Source organism: Aquarana catesbeiana, linkage group LG10 (assembly GCF_042186555.1).
Source record: "Aquarana catesbeiana isolate 2022-GZ linkage group LG10, ASM4218655v1, whole genome shotgun sequence".
Lineage (NCBI taxonomy): Eukaryota > Metazoa > Chordata > Amphibia > Anura > Ranidae > Aquarana > Aquarana catesbeiana.
In genome coordinates this window covers 232,237,939-232,259,628 of record NC_133333.1, presented here as the reverse complement: position 1 = coordinate 232,259,628, position 21,690 = coordinate 232,237,939, and the positions used below count along the sequence as shown (strand labels likewise).

Below are 21,690 nucleotides of genomic sequence, written 5' to 3'. Positions count from 1 at the left end.
ACTGTGGCTTTTGCACCGGCCTTTTTTGGATTGGGTAACTGGTTAGCAAGAACAGGTGTGGTGTGGGTGGGCTGCGAGCCTCAGATATGATAGTGGCTGACAACTGTGTCTGGATTTATATTGGGAAATCTAAAACTGATTCATTGGGAAAGGGGGTTACTGTGTTCTTGTTTCAGGTGCTGCCAGCCTTGGTTTTCCCAGTCTCTTCTGTTCAGCGGTTTATTGAGGCGAGGGAGTCAGTGCCTTTTTTTCTGCACGAGGATGGATTGTCCTTGTCGCAATTTCAGTTTTTGGCTGCTTTTCACTGTTGTTTGGCTGGGGCTTTTCCCAGTTCAATACTCATTCCTTTCATGTGGGGGCAGCTACGGAGGTGGCCAGATGGGGTTTCGACCCTCAGGTTTTGAGACGCATAGGGAGGTGGGAGTCCAATCGTTTTAAGATTTATGTTTGCTTTCCTTTGCTCTGAAGTTGTCAGCTGTTCTTTACATTGTGGGTTTTTGTGTGGCTCTCTGTTTTCTTTTGTTTTTCTTTCAGATCTTCCTCCTGGGCTTGCCTGGATCTTGGGGGATTCCTATGTTTTTGGGGGGCTGTGAGGGCTGACGTAGTCTGCGGAGTGAGGCTATTCTGAAATGGCTGGGGATCCGGGGCATGATGTGATGCCGGGTTCTCCCTGCATTTCATTACTATTCTAAAGTCAACAGGCCTCTGGATGTTTTAGTGCTGTGGGTTGGAGGTACCGAGTTGGGGGTCTGGGCCCCAGGGACCTGGTGAGGGATGTCAAATTTGGCGTTTGCGCATGATGCGTGATTTTTCCAGATGCATCATTGTGTGGTCAGATATCATGGCTAAAAAGGTTTGGCATTTTGCTCACTCCATTCATCATCTGAACAAGGCGAGAATTAAGTTAAACAGGGAGGTAGGCGGGTTTCTGGCTAAGCTCCGGGGCATGGTGGTTTGCCTCTAGAGGCGAGCTAGAGGATCAATCTGTCTGCTATTGGAGGGATGATGGTGTTCACCTGAATGCAGTAGGGACAGTTATTTGTACTTTGGGCCTAAAGGAGGGGGTGCTGAGGGCGCTGCAGTTGTGGAGGAATTTGCTTGAATGAGGTGTCACTCAAGCTCATGTGGTGGGTCAAGGGGTCTTTGGGGGGTCAGTAATTACATGGTTACAAAATTGTGGAGCCCATCTAAGGTATGGAGCTTCCACTTGGTTAGTGGTGGTTATCCGAGGAGTGAGGTCTCCTGGGTGAGGGGAATATGGAATTATGTGTGATGTCAGAACGTCTTTGAGCCGCTTGGGGCACGGCTAAGGACATGGATGATTCCAGTTAAAATTGGTCCTTAAGGACAACCAAAGACCTCTTGTTGTTGGGCATTACATTGTTGAATTTCCACTTATTGGAATGTTTTAATATTATGTTATTTTATTCTTTGGTTAATAAAACTGGCTGCTGTGGCCGTATAAAACCCATGTCACTCAGTCTGTGTCTTTATTCTAAGTTTGTAAGGACCTTGGTTGATGAATCCTTTAGTCCTTTAGTCAAGTCCTTTAGTCAAGTGAGACCTGGAGGAGAAAATGGACGGAGGAGCTGCATGACTAAGGCAGGAACAAGGTCAGGGAACTGCCAGCTAGGTCAGTGTGTTTGGTGGGGGTGTAGCCCTTACCTGATTGGAGACAGAGGTTGAAGGGGCAAGGTTCAGATTGGAGGGTCTTTGTGGTGAGGTAGTTCTCTCACATTCCAAGGAGTCAGGAGAAGTCGAGGCTTTCCACCCACCCGCCCTGGTGTTGGGAGTTTACCGAAGTGGATAGCTAAGTGGTTGTATTTATGTGTCTAAAGTTTTTATCGAGTTTATACAAAACAAAATGAACCAAATAATAATAATAATAAAAAAAAAATTATTTATATATATATATATATATATATATATATATATATATATATATATATAAAAATTTACTAAATGTTGCTTATTTTGTCACAGCAGTTGGGGGTTCAGTAATTACATGGTTACAAAATTGTGGGGCCCGTCTAAGGTATGGCGCTTCCACTTGGTGGTTCTCCCAGGAGCGAGGTCTCCTGGGGGACGGGAATATGGAATTATGTATGATGTTGGAACATCTTCGAGCCGGTTGGGGCGAGGCTGAGGACATGGACGATTCCAGTTAAAATTATGCCTTAAGCACACCCAAAGATCTCTTGTTGTTGGGCATTACATTGTTGAATTTCCACTTAATGGTATGTTTTAATATCATGTTATTTTATTCCTTGGTTTATAAAATTGGCTGCTGTGGCTGTAAAAAACCCATGTCACTCAGTCTGTGTCTTTATTATATGTTTGTAAGGACCTAGGTTGACGAATCCTCTAGTCATGTTTTACACATAATTTTTTTTTTTTTTGGTAGAGGTTTCAGTACTTCGGCATGCCCCTACAGGGATTATCATATTATATTTTATATACCAAACACTTAGCTTATTGGTTCCACTTAGACTTTTCTCAGTGGACACTTTGATTGGCATGCATGATTTATTATGCTTTTTCCAGTGCCGTCACAAAGTAATCTAGAGCGATGTTGAGATGTATGAGCATTATGTGTCAGCAAAAATCCCCCCCCCCACAAAATTGAGCTCTAATCTGCATGCTTACCCCCAAGTACAAATCCGCCCCCCTGCTGAAATCCCCTCTCCGAGCATAAATCTTTGCCCCCATCCCCTAAATCCCCCCCAACACAAAATACCTCTTCCCAAAAAAGTCATGTCTCCTACCACAAATCCTTTACCCCTCAAAATTCCCTCCAAGTCCACATACCCTCCCCCTCAACCTCCTCGCAGCCCCCCCTCACATGAACCCACAGTGCCCAGTACAGCTACCCGTCCTGCCCACCTCTTGTGTCTTGAACTTCCCCACCTATGTAGCACATTGAGAAGGTGGTCCTATATTTACACTAGTAATATTTGCATATTTGAGCCATTTTGAAGTTTTTTTTGGATTATAGTCTATTCCACTATCAAGGAGAGTATTACCATCCTTTCATACGCATTTAATCAGATCAGGATTGAAAACATTTCTACCATGAGGGCTCATTCACACCATACATGCATGAAAACTGATGGGAACTGAAGTGAAAACCGCGCAGATTACACTTGCAGAGACATCAGTTTCACATCAGTTTTCATGCATGTTGACATCAGTTTTCATGTGTGTCAGTTATGTGCCCTGTTCACACCAATGTTGATGCCATGTCTGTTTTTTTTCCCATGCAGAAAACTGCATACAGGTTGCGGATTCCTGCGCAGAAAAAATCTGCATGTTGAGGTGTGAACAGGGCACGAGGCCTTAGCCCCTGGATCACACCATGGTGCAGAGACTCCAGTTTTTCTGCATGCGTTCTGCAAGGGCACAAAAAAAATGGTTCTCTATGTGCCCTGTTCACACCACAACACTGGTATCACGTGTGGATTTTTTCTGTGCAGAAATCTTAAATGTGTATGCAGTTTTCCACACGGAAAAAAAACTGACATGACATCAACATCGGTGTGAACAGGGCACAGAACTGACACGCATGGAAACTGAAGTGAAACTGATGTTTCTGCAAGTAAAATCTGCATTCCCTTCAGTTCCCATCATTTTTCAGGCACGTATAGTGTGAACGAGCTCTTAATCTTGCCTCAAGGTTACTTTCTTCTGTGGGCTATGTCACAGTCTTGTGATATTTAATCACACATATTTACCTCTGAGTTCAGCACTTCATTTATTCCTGTGAACTTATTTTTACATTTACACATTCATCATCTTTGCTGGATTCCATGATATCTTGTGAACCTACACCGACTATTCATATTATTCCCCTTTTCTCAGTTGGAGATCATTTATTCACTCAAGTGAATCTTGTAAATAGACTCATCCCAGTTTATTGTGTCCCTATAGGTTACTTTATCAGCTTGCTTAGATTGTGGTAGTTTTGCCCCCTATCTTACACAATATTTCTGTTAAACATTTGTGTATTGTCCCTTTTTCCTTCTATGAATCTTGGACCTTTTCTTGTAATTTTTAAATGAGTTTTACGATTGGGATTTAGTACGCAGGTTTATTTTTATGGCACAATCTCAACGCCACCTAAGTTTTTCTCCTGTCTTATAAGACATGTATTTTTTTAGCTTTTTTGTACTACATATTTTAAAGTAAACATCAATATCTAAACAACATTAAAAAATGTAATCCTTAAACTTCTACACTTGTTCAATCATATTTTTGAAGCCTCCACATATAGGCAAATCGGATAATCTTAGATTTCATACCCTCCACTGCCCCACTCAGATGCAATAAATAAATAAAAAAACACTCCCGCCTCCTGGGATGGCCTCCTGCTGAATGCCTACTCTACGCTTTGACATTTCTTACATAGGTAAGGGGCAGAGCCACCTGGTTACATCACCCGGTGTCACCACCCGCTTATGACTTCATGGACTGATGCATGCTGGGCCTGTGATGTCACAAGGGGCCCCTGGATGACATAGACAGGTGGCCCCACCCTTTACCTATATAAAAAATGTCAAAGTGCAGAGCAGGCATTTGGCGGGAGGCCGTCCTAGGAGGCATAGCGATTTCAATTTATTTTTATTTTTTGGGGTCAGCGATGCGACAGGTTGCATGATTGACGATGGATTTACATCGAGGGACACCATTTTTTTATTTTTTAATAAGGGATTTGTCAAAAACTTGTTTTTATTACATTTTGTCACTTTTTTAGTGAATGGGTAGTGTTACTATGTACCCGAAACCAGTTCACATAGGGGGTATCTGGGGGCCCCTTGTTAAAGGGGGCTTCCAGATTCTTATAAGCCCCCCGTCTGCAGACCCCCATAACCAATGGCCACAGTTGTTGGGATGAGGCCCTTGTCCCCATCAACATGGGACAAGGTGCTTTGGGGTGGCCCCAAGATGCCCACCCTCCATTTGAGGGCATGTGGCCTGGTATGGTTTCCTGACTCCATTGCTGACCTGCAGGGGAAACCCCTTTGACAGCTGATGACTCATCGGTTGTTAAGGGCGCTGTGGCCGGCTTCCCGGCCTTGCTCCTTAACAACCAGCTTACACTGCACCTGATTGGGCAAAGCTTTGCCCAATCAGGACACAGAATGCAGTGCTCATTGACTTGGCCTCCTTTAGGATGGTATTGCATTTCATTCTCCCTTGCTTTGGAAAATAGGACACTACCATCTTGTTTGTTTGAATTAGAATTTTCTTCCTCTTGATTTGAGAAACCATGAAGTACAATATTTGTCATGCTGCTCAAAGTTCCAGAATATTGAAGACTGTTGTTATTTCTGACCTTAGTGATTTGCCCTGGACTAGAATATCTTGAAAAAGCTCTGCAGCCTTGAGTGCTGACATCTGACATATTGTGATCCAAGTTCCCATGTCCAGCCGCTTTTGCAGATTCAATACCTAGAGTCAATTTGGCTTATCTGAAGTAATGATCCTCGTATACACTGGCTCAGGAAGCCGGTTTGAAAGCATGGAAATAAAAGCATGGAACACATGTCCTGTGCTTCATTGATAGAACACCACATTACTCTGTTATCTGCTTACTGGACATTACCCCCACAACCACCAGAATAGGGTTCCTCATGAGGGACCCCTTTAGCATCTGTGGTGTGAGGAATTCAGGGAGGAGAGTTTAAGAGAAGCAGTCAGGTAAGGGTAAAAATAGTACAAAAATGAATTGCATTAGTAATTTATTTCTTGCTAAGGACTAGCTGCATCCTATTAATGTGAGGATAGAAAAAAAGGATTCTGGTGCTAGGTAGTGTTTTTTTATTTATGGAGTAGTCAGTTGTGTAGCCCTGTAAGGTTTGGCCCATCAATATGCTGCCATACCATGCACAGGAAAGGACTATTAGGCAGGCTGCAAAAATGAGAAATGTATTTAGTCGAAGGTAAAATGTATTGAAAACACCGTGAATAATGAGTTATGAGAATTAAATTAAAGAGGCCCCTGAAAAATTAAAAGTCATCAGCTACAAATACTGCAACTGCTGACTTTTAATATATGGACACTTATCTGTCCAGGGAGCCTGCAATGTCGGCACCCCAGGCGATCTTCTGATTGACTGTCTGGTGCAGTCGCCACCATTCCAGGTAAGGGAACCCGGCTTTCGGCTTCACAGCCAGGTCCCTACTGTGCATGCGTGTAGTGCGCTGTGCTTTCTAATTGGTCCGGCGGTGGAGGAAGGAGTAATGTGTCAAACTTCTGAGAGACGGGGCTGCAGCCCCCTCTCCTTGAAGTGGGAAACAGTACCTGTCAAAAACAGGTACCCGTTCCCCCCACCCCCCTAAAAGATGCCAAATGTGGTATTGGAGGGGTGGAGAAGACGGATAAGCAGAAGTTCCACTTTTGAGTGGAATTCCGATTTAACGGGAGCTGACCAAACAAACAAATTGTGTGTGGTAAAGGGACAGCAAGAGCCATTTACTGTGTTTGGATGTGTTATACGCTATGTGGTAAGAAATATTAAATGACATTAAAATAAATGCACACATTATATTGCCTCTTTGTTTTTTAGGGTGCTATTATCAAATTAAATAGACGTTGCAAGGGAAGTTGTACTTTGCAAGGGAATTTTACCCTGCACTTACGGAATAAGGTGAAGTTCTGCTGGCTTCCATCATCTAAGCACATGCAAGTAAAACTTTTTTTTTCACTTTCTTTGTGCTTGATTGGGTATTGTTTGCAAAGTGAAATATCACCTCATTCACTAAGCTCTGGGGAAAAATGCCCTTGCAAAGTTCAACTTCACTTTCAAAGCCAACAGCCTTTTTGCCATTAGTAAACCAACCCCATTGTCTTACCGGTTCGAGGAACAACAAGCAAACACAAACATGTTATTTCAGTGACAATAGCTTGTCAAGCAGCCCTCCAGAGGACCTAATTTAAACATAAAATATGACCTCCTATTGACTGCAATGTAAATAAATTTCAAAATCCTAGTGTAGCACCCTTCAGTGTGTGCTACTAGAAGGGCGATTAGGCAAACTACAGTCTAGCCCAGGGATAAACCTGAGCCACTGGATCTAGGTCAGGATTATTAGAGGCCAGGGCCGGATGACTCATAGCAGCTCTCTGATGCTCCCAACCTGTTTCTAGAATGTTGGAGAACATTCTGGATGATAGTGGGCGAAAGCTTGTGTGAGATGCTGTTCACTCCACATTGCAAATTTACAAAGGGACTCTTCCTAGCCTGTAATGGGCTATTGCTGAACTAACTAGGGACTGAGGGTTCCCCCAGGAGTGAACCAGCAGGAGCTGTACAATGGAACCAAGTTTGTGCAGGTGGAAGGAAGAAGAGGAATCTGTAAATAGGGAGGTCCCTGGTTTTAGTTGTCCCTGGTTTTAATTGGTGGACATTTTCAAGTTGGGTATCCCATAATCCCTTAACCAGGGCCATCTTAATGCAAGGGCACTCCTGGGCACTGTCCAGGGGTCCCAGGTGCATGGGGCCCCGCAATAATCTTACATTATATCATATTTACCAACTGTCTGGGACATTTATGCTTTTTACTATACTGTGCCGAGACGGCTGTGTCCCGGGAAGCATCCCAGAACCTATACTGTGCCCTCCGGATCCCAGCATTGTGACCTCCTGACCCCTCCTGTACTGTGCCCTTCTGCATTCCCCACTGTACTGTCCCCTTTGTGTTGATTAGTCTTTGATTTATGAAATGTTTTCTTTTTGTAAAATGTATTTTATTGAAAGTACTAATGACTCTATGTTTAATTCTATCAACTATGTATACTTTATTTCTTGAAAGTAGGTGCGTAAATTGAGGCAAGCTGGTAGGGGCCCCAGAGCATTACTTTGCCCAGGGGCCCATGATGCTATTAAGATGGCCCTGCCCTTCCCCCATCTAAGTTATCATCCCCTAATAAAACAACAAAAACACAAGCCAAAGGTCTGATCACTGTGTCTGGCTACAAGAAGGAAATGCTGTGTGACTGGCTGTGCAGTAATGGGGAACCCTGCCATTAGCAACTCCTACAGGGGTAGTGCTACACTAGTATGACAATTTTATTTTAACTTGTCAAATTACAGTGTAACTGAATTTTAGCAGAATTGCTTATCACGCCACATCACTGTATATTGAAATATTTCCTGTAATGTCCATATTATGTTTTTTTTTTTCTTTCAGAGATCAACTTCAGGAGCAAGAAATGCGCCTAAGGTCGTCCATCAAGCAGATTTTGAAATGTGATTATGAACAGGAAAACGTAACTTCCCCGGTGCTACTACCACTTGCTGATTGTGTTATCGGTGCATCAATACTGGAAATGATCAGTAAAAATGAAGATGAATACATGAAGAATCTGGAGAAGACAATAAAGCTGCTAAAACCCGGAGGCCAACTGTTACTTTTTGCGGTATTAGATGCAACTTACTGGTTTGTTGGAGCAGAACGATTCCATTGTTTTAAATGTAATGAGGAGTTTGTGAAAAATGCCTTTGGTAAGCTGGGTTTAGTCATTGATTACTATACAGTGAAGAGGAGATGCAATGTTAGCGATCTTGCTGATTATAAAGCTATTCTATTCATTGTTGGACGCAAAGGGGAGTAGATGATTGGAGCCAATAGCATTAATCTGAAGCCAAATCGAGCCAAATAGAATTATGTTGGCCTCTGGGTTTTTATGGCAGTCAGAAATCACAGCAGTTGCTCTAAAGTCAGCAATGTTATTTTGCATCAATCTGTGTTAAATTGTGTTAACAAATATCGCTATCTTAATAAAGATCATTCAGAATATAAATGTGTGTTGACTTGTCTTGGAACAATATTGTAAACATTTTATGTACACAATACTTTTTTTATCTTATCTTATAGGGAGGGTTATGTCAGGTGACAAGAAATTTCCCATGTTGCAAACAGCCATTGGAAACTATAGTGCCATTTGTACTACTCAAAATGATATGAAAAACACCATAGCAAAATGTAATAATGCATTAAAGTGTTTGTACACCAATGCCAGAAGCCTGCCAAGCAAAATAGGTGAGTTGGAAGCACTGGTGCATGAGGAGAGGTATGATGTAATCGGTATTGCTGAAACATGGCTTCAATCCTCACATGACTGGGCTATTAATATTCCTGGCTATGCACTCTTTCGGAGAGACAGGGTAAAAAGGAAAGGTGGCAGGGTCTGTCTCTATGTGAGAAGTGATCTCAAAGCAAATGTGAAAGAGGACCTGGTTGATGGAGAGTGTGATGAGTCTGAAGCATTATGGGTGGAACTGCATATAGATGTGCGTAGTTCAAAGTTAATCATTGGAGTTTGTTATAGACCACCCAATGTTAACGAGGAGGTGGAGACTCAACTCCTTGCACAGATGGAAAGGGTTGCAAGGGCTGGGAAAGTGATAATAATGGGGGATTTTAACTACCCAGAAATTGACTGGAGTAATGGCACTGCTGGGACGGTTAAAGGGCAAAAATGTATAAACCTATTGCAGGACAATTTTATGGTTCAGTTTACTGAGGCCCCAACTAGGAATGAAGCTCTGTTGGACCTGGTAATCTCAAACCATGCAGAGCTTATTACTAATGTCCAGATAAAGGAACACCTGGGTAGCAGTGATCATAACATGATTTCATTTGATGTTAGCTGTAAACAAGAAATACATACGGGAAAGATAAAAACACTTAACTTCAAGAGAGCAAATTTTCCAAGGATGAGGGCTGCTCTCCAGGATTTAGACTGGGAGGGAATATTTACATTGATAAACACAGAACAGAAATGGGAATTCTTCAAAAAGACTGTTTGGGACCTCACTGCAAAGTATATTCCCATGGGCAATAAGTTTAAAAGGCTTAAAACAAAACCTATATGGCTCACAGCCAAAATTAAAGAAGCTATAAACAATAAGAAAAGAGCTTTTAAAAAATATAAAAATGAAGGAACACTAGTGTCATTTAAACGTTACAAAGAATTTAACAGAATATGTAAAAAGGAAATAAAGGATGCAAAAATTCAAAACGAACGACAGATTGCAAAAGATAGTAGGACGAGCCCCAAAACATTCTTCAAATATATTAATAGTAAAAAGGCCAGGTTTGAGCATGTAGGCCCTTTACAAAATAATCTAGAGTGGGTGACTGAGGACAAAGAAAAGGCAAATTTATTAAATACTTTCTTCAGCTCTGTGTATACAAAAGAGCTTGGGGGAGCTCATGTCCATAATGGGGGTGGTAGTGACAAAGCCCCGAATCATCCCCAATGGCTCAAAAGTGATATGGTCCAGAAATATTTAGACAGAATAAAGGTGGATAAAGCACCTGGACCAGATGGCATCCACCCACGGATCCTAAAAGAATTGAGCTCTGTCATTTCAAAGCCATTGTATCTAATTTTTAGGGACTCATTAATGATGGGAATAGTACCACTAGATTGGCGCAGGGCAAACGTGGTGCCTATATTTAAAAAGGGATCAAAGTCTTTACCAAGTAACTATAGACCTGTTAGTTTAACTTCTATAGTCGGGAAAATACTGGAGCGTTTAATAAAAGACCACATAGACGAGTTCTTGCTAGATAAAAACATTTTAAGCAACAGACAGCATGGATTTATGAAAGACAGAAGTTGTCAGACAAACCTGATTTCTTTTTATGAAGAGGTAAGTAAAACCTTGGACAGAGGGGTGGCTGTGGATGTGGTATACTTGGATTTTGCAAAAGCGTTTGATACAGTTCCGCACACGCGGCTCATGTGTAAGGTAAAGCCTACAGGTTTGGAAATATTAGTTTGTAAATGGATAGAAAACTGGCTAAAAGACAGAATTCAGAGAGTAGTTGTTAATGATTATTACTCTGAATGGTCTAAGGTTATCAGTGGTATACCCCAAGATTCAGTGCTGGGACCCTTACTTTTTAATACCTTTATAATTGATATTGGGTCTGGGATCGAAAGTAACATTTCTGTCTTTGCAGATGACACCAATATATGCAGTGGAATAACGTCCTTACAGGATGTCTCCAGTTTACAAGCCAACCTCAATGCACTGTCTAATTGGGCGACTCTGTGGCAGATGAGGTTTAATATTGAGAAATGTAAAGTTCTGCACTTGGGGGCTAAGAATATGCATGCATCATACATGCTAGGGGGAGTACAACTGGGGGAATCCGTGGTGGAGAAGGATCTGGGGGTTTTGGTAAATCATAAGCTCAATATTAGCATGCAATGCCAAGCTGCGGTTTCCAAAGCGAGCAAAATGCTTTCTTGTATTAAGAGAGGTATGGACTCCAGAGAGAGAGATATAATTTTGCCCCTGTTCAAATCATTAGTAAGACCTCATCTGGAATATGCAGTTCAGTTTTGGGCACCAGTTCTCAAAAAGGATACCGGGGAACTGGAGAAAGTGCAGAGAAGGGCAACCAAACTGATAAGAGGCATGGAGGAGCTCAGCTATGAGGAAAGATTAGAGGAACTGAATTTATTCACTTTTGAGAAGAGGAGAATAAGGGGGGATATGATCAACATGTTCAAATATATAAGGGGTCCATATAGTGAACTTGGTGGTGAGTTATGCTCTTTACGGTCAACCCAGAGGACATGGGGGCACTCTGTACATCTAGAGGAAAAGAGATTTTATCTCCAAATATGCAAAGGTTTCTTCACAGTAAGAGCTGTGAAAATGTGGAATAGACTGCTGCCAGAGGTGGTTCTGGCCAGCTCAGTAGATTGCTTTAAGAAAGGCCTGGATACTTTCCTAAATGTACATAATATAACTGAGTACTAACATTTATAGGTAAAGTTGATCCAGGGAAAATCCAATTGCCTCTTAGGTAGGGATGAGCCGAACACCCCCCTGTTCGTTTCGCACCAGAACTTGCGAACAGGCAAAAAATTTGCTCGAACACGCGAACACCGTTAAAGTCTATGGGACACGAACATGAATATTCAAAAGTGCTAATTTTAAAGGCTTATATGCAAGTTATTGTCATAAAAAGTGTTTGGGGACCTGGGTCCTGCCCCAGGGGACATGGATCAATGCAAAAAAAGTTTTAAAAATGGCCGTTTTTTCGGGAGCAGTGATTTTAATAATGCTTAAAGTGAAACAATAAAAGTGTAATATTCCTTTAAATTTCGTACCTGGGGGGTGTCTATAGTATGCCTGTAAAGAGGCGCAAGTTTCCCGTGTTAAGAACATTCTGACAGCAAAATGACATTTCAAAGGAAAAAAAGTCATTTAAAGCGGAGTTCCACACAAAAATGGAACTTCCGCTTTTCGGAACCCTCCCCCCCTCCGGTGTCACATTTGGCACCTTTCAGGGGGGAGGGGGGTGCAGATACCTGTCTAAGACAGGTATTTGCACCCACTTCCGGCATAGACTCCCATGGGAGTCTATGCCTCTTCCTGTCCCGACCGCGCTGTCTGCTGGGAACACACAGCTCCCAGGAGAGAGCGGGGACCACTAGGGACGCGCAGCGCGACTCGCGCATGCGCAGTAGGGAACCGGGAAGTGAAGCCGCAACGCTTCACTTCCTGATTCCCTCACCTAGGATGGCGGCTGCAGCTGCCGAGAACCGAGCGGGTTCTCGGCGTCCCCTGCCGACATCGCTGGACCCTGGGACAGGTGAGTGGGCATGTATTAAAAGTCAGCATCTGCAGTATTTGTAGCTGCTGGCTTTTAATATTTTTTTTTTTTGGCGGTGTGGGTGAACCCCCGCTTTAAACTACTCGCGGCTATTAATGAATTGCCGGTCCGACAAAACACATAAAAATTCATTGATAAAAACGGCATGGGAATTCCCCACAGGGGGAACCCCGAACCAAAATGAAAAAAAAAAAAATGACGTGGGGTCCCCCTAAATTCCATGCCAGGCCCTTCTGGTCTGGTATGGATTTTAAGGGGAACCCCGCTCCAAAATAAAAAAAAAATTGGCGTGGGGTCCCCCCAAAAATCCATACCAGACCCTTATCTGAGCACGCAACCTGGCAGGCCGCAGGAAAAGAGGGGGGGTTGAGAGAGAGCGCCCCCCTCCTGAACCTTACCAGGCCACATGCCCTCAACATTGGGAGGGTGCTTTGGGGTAGCCCCCCAAAACACCTTGTCCCCATGTTGATGGGGACAAGGGCCTCATCCCCACAACCCTTGCCCGGTGGTTGTTGGGGTCTGCGGGTGGGGGGGCTTATCGGAATCTGGAAGACCCCTTTAACAAGGGGACCCCCAGATCCCGGCCATCCCCCCTGTGTGAAATGGTAAGGGGGTACTTACCCCTACCATTTTACAAAAAACTGTCAAAAATGTTAAAAATGACAAGAGACAGTTTTTGACAATTCCTTTATTTAAATGCTTCTTCTTTCTTCTATCTTCCTTCAGTTTCCTCCTCCATCTCCTTCTTCTTCTGGTTCTTCTGATTCTTCCTCCGATGTTCTCGTCCGGCATCTCCTCCGCGTCATCTTCTTCTCTTCATCTTCTTCTCCGGGCCACTCGGCATCCATGAGGGAGGCTCCTGCTGTGTGACGCTTCTTCTCTTCTGTTGGTTCTTAAATAACGGAGGGCGGGGCCACCCAGTGACCCAGCCCCCTCTGACGCATGGGGACTTGACGGGGACTTCCCTGTGGCATTCCCCGTGACGTCCCTGTGGCATTCCCTGTTATTTAAGAACCGTCAGAAGAGGAGAAGCGTCACACAGCGGGAGCCTCCCTCCATGCCATCATGGATGCGGAGAAAAAGATGAAGAGAAGATGCCGCTGAGGAGATGCCGGACGAGAACACCAGAGGAAGAACCAGAAGAACCAGAAGATGGAGGAAGAAACCAAAGGAAGATAGAAGATAGAAGAAAGAAGAAAGAAGATAGAAGAAAGAAGATAAAAGAAAGAAGATAGAAGAAAGAAGAAGCATTTAATAAAGGAATTGTCAAAAACTGTCTCTTGTCATTTTTAACATTTTTGACAGTTTTTTGTGAAATTGTAGGGGTAAGTACCTCCTTACCATTTCACACAGGGGGGAGGGCCGGGATCTGGGGGTCCCCTTGTTAAAGGGGGCTTCCAGATTCCGATAAGCCCCCCGCCCACAGTACCCCACAACCACCAGGCAAGGGTTGTGGGGATGAGGCCCTTGTCCCCATCAACATGGGGACAAGGTGTTTTGGGGGGCTATCCCAAAGCACCCTCCCAATCTTGAGGGCATGTGGCCTGGTACGGTTCAGGAGGGGGCCGCTCAAACACGGGAAGCATGCGTCCCTTTACAGGCATACTATAGACACCCCCCAGGTATGAAATTTAAAGGAATATTACACTTTTATTGTTTCACTTTAAGCATTTTTAAAATCACTGCTCCCGAAAAAGGGGCCGTTTTTAAAACTTTTTTTTGCATTGATCCATGTCCCCTGGGGCAGGACCCAGGTCCCCAAACACTTTTTATGACAATACCATGCATATAAGCCTTTAAAATTAGCACTTTTGATTTCTCCCATAGACTTTTAAAGGGTGTTCTGCGGCTTTCGAATTTGCCGCGAACACCCTAAATTGTTCTCTGTTCGACAAACTGGTGAACAGCCGATGTTCGAGTCGAACAACTCGAAACTCATCCCTACTCTTGGGGGATCAGGAAGGAATTTTTTCCCCTTCTGTAGCAAATTGGAGCATGTTCTGCTGGGGTTTTTTGTCTTCCTCTGGTTCAACTGAGGGTATAAAATTGGGTATATTGGATTGTACAATGTTTTTAATTTTATTTATTTATTGTTTTTAAGGTTGAACTGGATGGACTTGTGTCTTTTTTTCAACCTGACTAATTATGTAACTACCAGTATCTATTTATTGATAACCAACGCATTTCAGGACATTTACTGTGTGCCTTTCGTCAGAATATGGATAAAGATTATATAAAAATATAATATCAGATACAGTGTATGGACAATATATTAGAAAACATAAACAATTAACATTATCCGGTTCAATACCTAAACATTATTAAAAGTTTGTGAGGAAAAAAAATATAGAAGAGATTAAATTGATAAGTATTGTACAGGACAGCAGGGATGGGTCCTGGCTGGCAGCTATATTTCCCCACTATTTGGGTTGTGGTCAATTTAACCACTTGCTTGCTGGGCACTTTTACCCCCTTCCTGCCCAGGCCAATTTCCAGCTTTCAGCGCTGTCACACTTTGAATGACAATTTGATTGACAATTCAGCACGGTAATGCTACACTATACAGATGACTTTTTTATCATTTTTTTTCACACAAATAGAGTCTTTTGGTGGTATTTAATCACCACTGGGTTTTTAATTGTTTTGTAAACAAATGAAAAAAGACCGAACATTTTTCAAACATAATTTTTTTTTTCATAGTTTGTTATAGAATTTGGCAAACGTACTTTTTCTCCTTCACTGATGGCCATGAGGCGGCACTGATGGGCACTGATAGATGGCACTGATGTGCACTGATAGGTGGCACAGATGGGAACTAATAGGTAGCACAGGTAGACACTGATGAGACTGCCCTGATAGGTGGCACTGATAGGTGGCACTGATGGGCTCTGATAGGTGGTACTGATAGGTGGCACTGATGGGCACTGGTAGGCAACACTGATGGGTGGCACTGATGGGCACTGGTAGGCAACACTGATAGGTGGCACTGATGAGGAGGCACTGATGGTCACTGATTGGCAGCACTGGTGGGCACTGTTGGGACTGCAATAATCAGTGCCCTTATTATTAGTGTTGATGTCCCTTTAACACAAGCCAGCTATTGGCTTCCTTCTTCTCTCCTAGCACTGTCAGAATGAGGAAAGAAACACAGATAACCGGCTTGTGTTTACATCCGTGATCAGCTGTCATTGGACACAGCTGATCACGTGGTAAAGGACCGCTGTGATTGGCCCTTTACCCCAAACTGTGATCAGTGAGTCTGAACCCAAGGGAGAGAAGAGGACTGACTTATGGTCCCCTCTGGTTTGATAAGTCCTCATTTGAGATCCGAATTTGGAGTTTCAGAGAGATATTTGGGTGAGAAAGAACTTCCATCCCTCATTAAAGGGACTTTTACCCTGAAAGGGTTCACTCGTTTGCATCTGAGTCCAGAAAAGGGGGAGGAAAGACTGTCTGTGAAGTGAAGTAGAGAGGAACACAAGTAAATGAGCAATGTGGGCTAGCGCGTTGCCGAGACAAGGTTGCTGAACTTTGATGACCTTCTTTTTGGGACCCCTTAGGCATCCAGGAGATTTCAAACACCCTGTTAAAGTAGAAGTGTGACTGGCAGTGAGCCGAGCGTTTATGTTTTGTACCAACAATTGATCGACATTTTTTGCTTCCAGAGGACAAGTTGTTTTTTCTGTTGGCCTATTTTTGACCGTAAAGGGACTGTTTGCTTTCACTAAGGTGCTTGGCTGATGATCTCTGGCTCCAATATCACAGTGTATATATATAAAATAAATAAACTACATTTTGTAAATAGCATGCCAAATAAATTACTTGAAATGTTAATTAGATATACACATCATAGAAACTAAAAAGTAAATGTTTACATTACCACAAAAGGTGACTTTCTTTAGTTATACTTTTTCAATTCTATAATGTGTTTATATATGTAGTAATAACTAATCATTTGTTATTACTAAAGTTAGCTAAAGCTTTAGGTTAGTGTTTTTTTTTTTAAACCAGCACCAGGGACAGTACTAACATAAATGACTTTTGCAAATGTAGCACCCTCTACCATAGGTAGGTGCTAGCATAGGATTGTTTGCTAGGGAAACTGTCAGTACAGGTAAAATTAGGCAGGCCTATGCTTCAGGCTAGGCCTGTTTGTTTTGATATGGGGGCAGGGAGTGGTTAGTGTAGCAGTGGTTGTGACCACCTGTGCTTTGGTTCTGAGGCGCCTCCCCTGCTTCCAGGGAGAATGTTCTGGAAGAGGGGCAGGGCCTAGAACTGGAGTGGCAGGCAGCTCATGTGAGGAGCCCTGACCAATCCCCAACTGGAATTGGCAGGGGCAGGCCTCCCATATAAGCTGAGGTAACAGGCCACTGGGGGGAGTTTTCAGCTGGGTGAAGTGGAGAATGGAGTACTAGACAGCAGCAGGAGGGCACCCCCATCTGGGGGGTGCGCCGATCGCAGGAGGATGCCCAGGAGAACTGTGAGGGAACTTCACCCTTACACGGTCATGGGTGAAGTCTTCATCTTTACACAGTCATTGATGAGGAGTTCCTGGAGCAAAGGGGCAGGAGAAGCTGTCGGAACGTACGGTCTGGTTAAGTTCTCCATCATGGACTCAGGGCAGAGAAAGGTCGGTGAGTGTACCACAGTGGAGGGCTGGATGTGGAGACATGCCAGGAAGTCTGTGAGGGAACTTTATCCTTACACAGTCATGGATGAAGTCCTCATCTTTACACGGTCATTGATAAGGAGTCCTGGATCAGAGGAGAGACTGTGGGGAATAGTGTCAAATCAATGTGGCCCGAGGGCACAGCATTTGCAAGCTGGACTAGCTGGGAACAGTAGTCCACTGTTCAGCACATTCTATTAAACTACTAGGCCTCCGGTGAGAGGTACTGCAGGCCTGTGGCCTAGTAGCAGCAACCAATCAGAGTCAGCATTAGAGACTATCCAGAGTGGGTTCTTTTGCATATGGGCGGCACAGTGGTGCAGTGGTAGCACTCTCGCCTAGCAGTAAGAAGGGTCACTGGTTCGAATCCCAACCACGACACTACCTGCTTGGAGTTTGCATGTTCTCCCTGTGCCTGCGTGGGTTTCCTCCGGGTACTCCGGTTTCCTCCCACACTCCAAAGACATGCTGGTAGGTTAATTGGATCCTGTCTAAATTGTCCCTAGTATGTATGAATGTGAGTTAGGGACCTTAGATTGTAAGCCCCTTGAGGGTAGGGACTGATGTGAATGTACAATGTATATGTAAAGTGCTGCGTAAATTGACGGCGCTATATAAGTACCTGAAATAAATAAATAAATAAAAAATATAGAAGAGGATGTGACAAGAAACATATACAGAGCAAGTGTTGTGCAGGAGGGAAGGATTCCTGGGAGCAATAGTCTGCAAGAGTTACGCAGAGGAGGAGCAATAATCTGCATGGTGATGCAGGGAAGAGATTGTAGATGTTATACATGTGCATCATTTCTTCAAGGCTCAAACAAAGTTCTACTTTACTAATATGATGGCAAAGTAATTTGATCTATGGGCATCCCATATACACTTATTCCCCCAACCAAGTTATACCTCCCCAATAAACAAAAACAAAGCAGATGACTGTTCATTGTCTCAGAGGTGATATATGGAGGTCTGGCAGCAGGGTGATATGGGGGATGTTTGTTACTAATGGCAACTACACCGCTACACAAAGTACCTGCAAAAGGGCATCTGAAGGTCTTCAGGCAGAAGCTGCATAGTAGCCAAAATTCAAGATGTGCTGACCAGGATATTTGAGGCCACATAAATAGAGCCATGTAAGTAAAGAACTATACTTCAAAAAACATTTAGATGTCTTTTTCACAAGACAGAATATACAAGGCTACCGGGATTGTTAGAGAATAAAAATCACACTACATAGGTTTAACTGGATGTATTTTTTTCAAAATTATAAACTGCATAACTATATAAAGGAACAGAAATGAGGGTGAATACAAGATGAAATAGGCCAGGCCTAGTCTTATCTGTACCTGTTTGCCAATGCTGTGTCTTAGACCAATAGAATTGGAAAAACTAATTATCAAAGTATTCTCTACCTCATGGAGTTGGTGATGTTTGAGGCCCTGCATTCAGCACCTTCATAAAAGATAGCACTGAAATTGACAGCTACAGTCCTCACTTTCTATGACCTATGGTGATGAGGAAAACCCCTTGGTGCCAGTGCCTCCTGGCCCTTTAAGGGGTTTCAGATGTCGGGAGGCAGGGCCGGGTTTATGATCATGTGACCACCATGATTGTCTGTCACAGCAGTCACATAATTGGAAAGCTTTCTGTTAGTCACCGGTAACTGTGCTGGGAGCGCACAGGGCGCGCGCTCTCTATACAGCTGTGTTTACAAAATGATATGCAAATCTGCGGCCGCTCAGAGAGGACACATATGTGTGTATTATCAGTGTAAAGGAGCCAAAAAGGCCAGCTAGGAAATGCACCACTATGCAAACAGTGTAGCCAAAGGAGCTGATTGTAGATACATAGAAACCCAACTATTGGATTAGTTAAAGGCTAAGTTCACCTCATTGCATGCATTGTGATAGTACATAGCCCCAAGAGCTGTGCAGTGAATACTCTGAGTGTGAGGTCTGTTACACAGGCTGGTGTGGGTGGTCATAATATACTGTATAAGTGCAGCAGAGATTGGGGGAAGGGTGTTAGGGTGATGTGAGCTAGTTCATCTTTTCATAAAAAAATTAGAAACCAAGCTTAAATTCTTTGGTTTTTACTTGTTAGAGCCCCAAAATTATTACATATAACTTCTCAATGAATCATACTAATCAACCTCTGGATAAACCTTTTAATACAGAAAACTAAAAGACTCGGAGAATTTGCCCAGAGTCTAAAAGGTTGTTTGAAAAATAAAAATAAACTGGCGCTCGGAGATAATGAAGCAAGAATATTATAAATAAATCAGAAAGTCATGTGCTGAATTAATCCAGGTGTTGCACGGATAATATTAATTAAAAATAATAAATGCTGAAAAGCAGTCCATAGTTCAAGGGAAGTCCATAAAGATTAAACGATATGTTGGAAAACACCAGATAAAGGAATTTTCTTGTAAGGCACAGTGTCAGGCTATTCACAAAGGGCCGCTCTTCTCTGGAGTGAAGTCAGCTCAGATCCATCAAAGAAAAAACAAAAGGAGAGGAGCGCCTCTAAGTAAAATGGTTTATTGCAATTTACAAGTTAAAAGTATCCACTTACATGTAAAAACGATATTCTGGGCAGGATGATATATTTCAGAGGAGAGTGGAGGGACGATCACCGGTTCCCAGGAAAGCCCCAAACCTATGCTGCAATCCGGCGGAGAGCCGGGACGGAACACGGCCTGTCTTTGCAGAGGAGTGGAGCAGCAAACCGAGGAAGCGGCCTGTGACGTCAGTAGCTGGAAACAACACAACGCATTTCTGAGCGCGCGCAAGGTCCGTAAGGCGCATGCGCGCTCCTTTTTCAAGTGTAACGATAGGGAAAGAGTAAGGAACTATTTATAGGAGCCCTCTGCTGGCTGAAAACGCTCACAGCTGATTAGTTAATCAGCGGTGGGTATATCTCAAACATTCATGTATAATCAGGAAGTTGCAATCTCTAAATGTGTAAGAAGATATGTGTATATTACATACAAAATGTATTTAAGATCTCAAGGTTTATATATTCTGTGATAGGTGCATACTGTGTTTAACCAGTTGACGACCGCCTCGCGCAGATATATGTCTGCAGAATGGCACGGGCAGGCAAAATCACGTACCTGGTACGTGATTGCCTTCCCGCGGGCTGGGGGTCCGATCGGACCCCCCCCCGGTGCCAGAGGCGGTCGCCATTTTCATTCGCGGTCGCCGGCGAATGAAAATCATTCCTGTGCCTCTGTAATGTAAACAGAGGCACAGGAAGTGATGTCATCCCTCCTCGAGCCGGTCTTTTTCGTTCCGGCGCCGAGGAGAGAAGACATCAAGTAAGTGCACAACACAACACGTTCAGTAGAACACGCCAGGCACACTTGTCACCCCCCTTCACCCCCCGATCACCCCCCTGTACCCCCTGTCACACTGACACCAATAGCAGTTTTTTTTTTTTGCATTGGTGTCAGTTTGTGACAGTTATAAGTGTTAGGGCAGTTAGATTAGCCCCTTTAGGTCTGGGGTACCCCCCTTTAGGTCTAGGGTACCCCCCTAACCCCCCCTAATAAAGGTTAACCCCTTGATCACCCCCCGTCACCAGTGTCGCTAAGTGATCATTTTTCTCATCGCTGTATTAGTGACACAGGTGATGCTAGTTAGGGAGGTAAGTATATAGGTTCGCTGTCAGTGTTTTATAGCGACAGGGACCCCCATATACTACCTACTAAAGGTTTTAGGGCACCCGCCGTTTATTACCTTATAAAGGTTTAACCCCCTAATTGCCCGACGGTGATATAAGTTACGTTTTTAGGATCAGATAAGGTCTGCGTCGCCCCAGGCAGCGTCAGATTAGCGCCAGTACCGCTAACACCCACGCACGCAGCATACACCTCCCTTAGTGGTATAGTATCTGAACGGATCGATATCTGATCCAATCAGATCTATACTAGCGTCTCCAGCAGTTTAGGGTTCCCAAAAATGCAGTGTTAGCGAGATCAGCCCAGATACCTGCTAGCACCTGCATTTTGCCCCTCGGCCCAGCCCAGCCCACCCAAGTGCAGTATCGATCGATCACTGACACTTACAAAACACTAAGCACACAACTGCAGCATTCGCAGAGTCAGGCCTGATCCCTGCGATCGCTAACAGTTTTTTGGTAGCGTTTTGATACAGTCGCTAACAGTCAGGAGCTTTTTTGCCTGTGAGTCTCACTACTGTACCCCTAAATTTAAAGCCCAAAATGGCAAATCGAAGGTACACTAGTGAAGAGGCCTACACATTTCTGAGCATGACAGATAGTGAAGAGGAAGTCACTCATCTGTCAGATTCAGGCTCAGAATACGATCCTGTAGAGGACAGCGGCTCCATGACAGATAGCTCTGACGACAGAGTTGT

The 21,690-nt window shown here is 43.6% G+C and overlaps 2 protein-coding genes across 3 annotated transcripts in view; both read left to right on the top strand.

The window, feature by feature from the left end:
- Nucleotides 1–8,778, top strand: part of LOC141111269 (indolethylamine N-methyltransferase-like) — a 44,244-nt gene extending 35,466 nt beyond the window's left edge. For both annotated transcript variants that reach the window (XM_073603413.1, XM_073603412.1), the window contains one exon: nt 8,191–8,778. In XM_073603413.1, the coding sequence (XP_073459514.1) occupies nt 8,191–8,614 (424 nt within the window). In that variant the 3' untranslated portion in view covers nt 8,615–8,778. The remainder of the gene's footprint in view (nt 1–8,190) is intronic.
- Nucleotides 1–21,690, top strand: part of LOC141111270 (indolethylamine N-methyltransferase-like) — a 342,070-nt gene that overhangs the window by 128,917 nt on the left and 191,463 nt on the right. The window lies entirely within an intron of this gene.